The following is a 6,114-nucleotide window of genomic DNA, read 5'->3' on the forward strand; positions in this document are numbered from 1 at the left end:
ATGTCTACAGATCTTTTATCTATATGGATCGTCCTGAGGTAGTTCCGCTTCTGTTATTATGAGGTTCCTTTAGGAATGTATTAGGAAATTGTCTGAAGGATTTTGCCATTGTTTCGTGTAAGGATCTTTTTTTTACATTTTTTTGTTCCTTTTCTGGGAACTGCGTACTACTTTGATATAGTCTTATGTTTAGTTGTATTTGAATAAAACATAATTAACAATCATTTTTCTTATTTCTTACAGTCCCACCGCCGCCGTCCATCCCCCGGAGGGAACTCCGCAAGCCGTCAAAGATGTATTCCACGCACAGCACGAATCGAACGCAGGCTTCGGCCACCTTTGAGAAGCGCACCACCGACAAACAGCCTAGATTCATCCAACGGTTCTATCTCTTTGGAACGAACCCAAATCCCGGCACTCCCCGATCGTGTAGTGCTCCAACTTCTCCCACCTCTCCAGATCCACCGTCATCCCTCAAGCTCCCAAAGAATCCAAAACTCGCACCCGACAGCGAAGACGATCTACCATTTCAATCGCTTTCCCCGCAACACTACAGTGTTCAACGGCTCAAGCAGTTCTGGAACAATCGTCTTAGCCTCAGTTCACCCAACGCCTCCCAAACCAGCGAAGCTGCCCTCTCGGCAAAGCTCAAGCGCGTCACCCTAAGCCCAATCAATACCTCTCGGAAACCTGTCACTCCGGAATTCCTTCGGCGAAACGGTTCCACCCGAGGGTCCGCCTCCCGACGAAACGTTGTCCGCTCCAGCCTAGTCCCGCTGTACTCCAAAACAGGCAGTCCGAAAGCAACTCGCCACAGTGACCCTGCCAATGAAAGCTCCACTCAGAAACGATCCAGCGTAGTGTTGAGTCCCGTCAAGGATCTCAAAAAAGAGAAAAGGTCCTGCCTGGAAAGGGTCGGGTGCAATGCAGGATTCCCGCTGGTGACGGCATCGGCTACTGGAGGACGCATCAATTGGGCTAGACGAGTTGAACTGCTCGGCATTCGCATGAACCAAGACGACACCAACATGCCAATCAAGGTGGAAAACTACGTCAACAACTTCATCGAAGTTGACATCCAGAATGAACCTCCCTCCTCACCGCCTCCGGACATTCCTGCGGAGGAATCCCCTAAAGAAGAATCTCCCGAACCAACGACATCTCCAGAGACCAAAGAGTCTACCCCACCGAATTCGGATACGAGAGATTCACTGGAGAGTAAGAAGAGCCTGAGCTCAACTGACTCGCAGTCTCTCGGAAGACGACATGGAACTCCGACGCGGAAGGTGAGTTTTCGAACGACCACTTCGCCGTACAATCGCAAACTGCTCCAAGCCAAAGAGAACAAGGTGATGGCCCTGACGAACAAATTCAACAAGATGTGCCAGCAAGATGCTGGCATATTGGAGGAAGTTCGTAAACGAGGAGGATTCGTGCACAAATCCGGAAGCCACGTGTATAAAGTGGTCGATGGCGAAGGCAGTGTGCGGAAGAAGTTAAACGTCAGTAACGTCACTCGAACGGATGAAAGCTCGGATGATGTCTCGGTGGGTAGTAAGGGTTCGTACAGGAAAGCCGGGGTGAAGAAGCGCCCGAGCCTTCGGAAGAACTTGTATCGCAAACCAGAATGGGAAGCAGTGAACAGGACATCGCTTTGTGTCAAAGAAGCACTGGAGATTTTCGAGCCGAATGGTCATCGCGCACTAGTTCGACCACAGATGGATAGGAAACCACCTGCAGGTCGCTCCAAACCTAAGGTTCCCGATAAAAGCGATCAAGTCATCAGGAAGACTAGGGAGCTGAAAAACAAGCGAGCGATTCAAATCGATTCCAACAGTTGTGATAGTAGCGAAATGAGGGAGGTAGCAATAGACAAGGTGCCAAATAGTATTAGCCAAGATAGTATTAATGAGGAGCGAAGTGAAGTGGATAGCAATACTCAAGTTGTAGAAGAAGTGGCAAAAGTAGAGGTGGTTATAGAAGCGCCGCTAGAAGCATGTGGACCTGAACGTGTGGTAGACGAATACTCTGTGGTAAAAAAGATGTCTGACATTAATCAGAATGATAACGCGAAGCTGAAGAAAGATAAAAAAGATGCAGATCAGAAAACACTTCCAAAGCAGAAGAGTACCGTACAAAGGATCTACGAGAAGTTTACATTTCGATCGGCGAAGAAGATCCACCTGAGTAGCCCCGAGCGCACTTCCAGCGAATCGCAACTCAACTCCAGTTTAGACAATGATGATCGTCTACATTTCGTCGTAGACAACAAGCTCACTCGAAAGAGTTTTGTGTCTTCCATCGAGATACCCACGATTCACATAGAGGAATCGCAGGAAAGTAGCACTGATCCATCAGATCGCAAGATTGTTGATGCCATCAAGTCTCTCAACGTGAAAATCGACAATCTCTCTAGGAGTTTCAATGATCTAACTATTAGCGAACCTGAACCGGAACCGACTGCAGAACCAGCCGTCCAACCGAATACTTCATTCCTTTTCCGAAGTATGTCGAAAATCGGTACTGGTACCGAAACAACAATCAGTCAGCTAAACATCGTTCAAGCAGTCAACACCGTCGTGATAAACAAGTCCATTTCTATGGATGACCATCATTTCCCCTGTCGAGCGAACCTCGAACGCCTAAGTCTGAATGAAACTATTCCCGTGGTTATGGTAAGTAAGGCGATCAGTGCCTCCGAAAACGACTACGAATTGGTGTCCAGAGTTGAGTCCCCTCGAAGATCATCGGAAGGCTCGACCTGCTCCTTCCGTGGCAGTACCATGAGCATCGATATCATGGGATTAAACGCCAACATCGACTCCTTCCTGTACAAGGCGAAGAACGTCGAGAGTGCAACTACAAGTGATCTTCCAACCGTCCAAAGTCCGATTCAACCTGACACCGCCAGCATCAATAGCTACGAATCCTTCGAAAACTACGAATCCATCGAACGAACCAGCAGTCCGAAAGAGGAAGACACCTACGAAGTGTGCAATCCACCGGAACCTCTGCCACCGAGAAACGATACCAAATCGCCGAACGATCTGGCACTGCCACAACCAAAACGTAACCTCGCCGGATCTCCAAAGTTCTTGCCAAAAATGCAACCGACTTATGAATCGAAATACGAGAAAGTCAAATACGACCAAACGCCTCCACGACCTCCCAAACCCGAGGAAGTCCCGCTGCCACCTCGTAATTCCGTGCCCATGGAGCTTACCAGCATCCATCGGGAAGCCCCAACTTCGACTTCCCCAACTCCTTCCGAAGAACCGATCTACGAGGAGAACATCTACGACACGATCAAGAGCTCCGATGGGCTGGACTACGACGAACCGAACGGCAGTGCCGAATCGGCGGTACTCAAACGGCCAAAGCACAACCTTCCGGCGGATGCCGTGTCGCTGATGTCCTCCAGCTGTTACGAATCGATCGGATCGAAGCTTACGGGAATCGACTTCCTGAGGCACGGAGCCATTACGCTTCCCCGGATGGGATCGATCTCGACGCTTGCGTCCGATCAGATCACCAACAGTTTGTACGGGTGCAATACGAACGGAGGACCCAGTTTGACGCCTCCGAGTGAAAGGGGTAGCGATACTAGTAATAGCGCCGAATGGACGGATATTTCCGACGATGAGGAGGAAGATGAAGTTGGCAATGGGCGCAAGTAATTTCATTATGTGAGTTTTCTTTGGGTATTTGGAGGATATTTCTGCGGATAATTGCAATATCTTTTGTTTTAGTGTACGAAAGAGGAATAAGGCTCATCAGACGCCGGTCTGGTCCAGGAAGGTTCGCAACAAACTGGTTTTTGCAACAGCAGCAGCAACAACAGAGTGAGCATGGTCTGCCCAAACTTGACGGTGAGTAGAAATACAATGATTATAATAGTTTCTTTGTTGATTCTGATAAAAAATGATTAAAAGGGACGAATGAATAAACTGGTTATTGAAATTGAATTGAGGTTAGCAGCGTTATCGGGTCCTCTCATAACACCGTTATGCCCCTCACTAACGAATTGAGAGTCCGAATCTCAAATAAAAAAAATCATTCGATAGAATCAATAGTTATATTGTTTAGGGGATTGTACACAAAATACGTCACGTTAATTGGGACAGTTTTGACCGTTTACACGAGGGCGGAAACCAACGAGAATCATAAATCATAACAGTAGTGGATTTCCCATAAATGCTTCCAAGTTCAGTAAGAATTTTGGGAGGATTTCATCATAGATCTGGAAAGATATCAACCAAAATATCTACAAAAAAAACATTTCAAATCAAGCACATGGATGGACAGAAGAAATCGAGTGCCATAAATCAGCTCAAATTTTAGAGGTTACAAGTTGCTCCTTTTCAGCTCGTCAGAATGTACACTCAAAAAAATCCAAACATCATTGCTACGTGAAAAATCACGTAGATCATTCCAAATTCATTTTGCCTTCACTTCACCTGACTAAGATAAAGATCACTAAGCCATTCATAAACCATCAAATAGTGAATCGGTAATTGTTACTGACGGTTACCTATCGCACTTACGTGAAATTCACGTAGGTGCCCTAAGTTCATTTTGACATCTGCATATTGTACGTACATTCGGGTGTTGAGCGCAATCCTAAGATGGCACCCGCTTGATTTTTGCAGAACTTCAGAAGCTGCTGATCTTTAACTCTGTGCTTAGATTGATTTTAAGGTAAATATGCTTTGGAATACCGAAGAATCCTTGCATTACTTCATATTTCACACCTGATTTATAAACCTCTATCAATTATAGCACGCGAAGGGCTGCAACAAAACAGAACATACTCACAACATTTGGGAAACAAGACTCACAATGCTCAGATTAAACATAAAAATATCACAATCTTTACATTTTCCAATTGGGAATTAGTTTTCTTCCAAGCCTATTAGAGATAAGGTTGGTCTATATCTAGTTAATTTAATGCAAACCATCTAGGTCCTATTGAAACGCTTCGTAAAGGCTACCGGAAAATCCACGTAGCTCTTACTTGTAGCGCCGGTGGAATGGACGAAGTTCAAAAGTTCATGCGTTCATTCTGGGCTACCTATGATTAACGTAAGAGCTACGTGAAAAGTGCGATTGAAAAAACCACGTATGTTTTCACGTAACAATGACGTTGGATTATTTTGAGTGTACTTTAGAAGTTCAACTTATGCAAAAAACTCACGAGTGTGTGATTAAAATTAAAGACAGGAGATGAGATCTTTGAAAACTTTTCATGAAATTTCTTTCAAAACTCAGTATATTTCCTCCAAGGTATTTTACGGATTACTTCAATAATTGACTCATATTATAACTCTGTTAGATCCCGTTTGCTATCTAGAAATTGATAAGGAATTATAACAACCTAACTGTTTGGAAAGACAAGCAGTTTTGGTCTATTTTTGTCAAATTTGTTTTACAAAATTGATCATAAAATATAAAGGTTATTCATACTTTTTTAGTTTTCAAAAAACTGCCCTAGAACTTCCTCCAGGTATTTATTTTGCTAATCTTCAACCGGATTCTCAAGTTGCTACTCTAGGAGGTCTTCCAATGATTTTTGACAGAATTTCTTCCGAGGAAATGCACAACGGTTTATTCCAGAGTTTTTAAAAAAAAGCTTGAGGGTTTTTCAGGAATCTTCAAAAGTTTATTTATTTTACACCACGTAATGTTGCATACTAAGATTTATCTACAACTTACACAAGTTTTATCAGAGGTTACTTTAGAAATTTCTTGAAAAATATCTTACTGATTTATTTTTCAGAAAAATTTCCTTGGCATTCCTGGAACAATTCCTAAAAAAAACTTTTAAGGCTACTTGACAATATCTCAAAATAATTACTGGAGGAATTTGTGTAGAAAACTTAGAAGGAATCTCTATAGCAATGAATTGCTGGATTGCATAATAGAAATCCCTAGTTGAAGTCGTTTATACCGAAAGACAATTTATATGAAAACTCTAGGATTTCCCAGAGAAGCTGATGGATGAATCACTGAATAAAATCTTGGAAAAGTTAGGACTCTCTTGAATAATTTCTCAAAGATTTTTTTAAGGAATTAGGATGTTTTCTGAAATAATCTTTGAAGAAATTTAGTTTACGT

The 6,114-nt window shown here is 43.5% G+C and overlaps 1 protein-coding gene across 1 annotated transcript; it reads left to right on the forward strand.

Annotated features, from left to right (window-relative positions):
* The first annotated feature begins 223 nt into the window (after positions 1-223).
* On the forward strand, positions 224-3,810 carry LOC110680369. Its single transcript, XM_021856175.1, has 2 exons — positions 224-3,686; positions 3,750-3,810. The coding sequence occupies exon 1, from the start codon at positions 294-296 to the stop codon at positions 3,675-3,677; it is 3,384 nt and encodes a 1,127-aa protein (XP_021711867.1). The 5' UTR covers positions 224-293; the 3' UTR covers positions 3,678-3,686; positions 3,750-3,810.
* Positions 3,811-6,114: the final 2,304 nt, after the last annotated feature.

This window comes from Aedes aegypti, unplaced genomic scaffold (genome assembly GCF_002204515.2).
Source record: "Aedes aegypti strain LVP_AGWG unplaced genomic scaffold, AaegL5.0 Primary Assembly AGWG_AaegL5_hic_scaff_1234_PBJ_arrow, whole genome shotgun sequence".
Lineage (NCBI taxonomy): Eukaryota > Metazoa > Arthropoda > Insecta > Diptera > Culicidae > Aedes > Aedes aegypti.

Excerpts from the sequence above, each read along its gene's own strand:
- LOC110680369 (XM_021856175.1), top strand. The coding sequence starts at position 294 with ATGTATTCCACGCACAGCACGAATCGAACGCAGGCTTCGGCCACCTTT.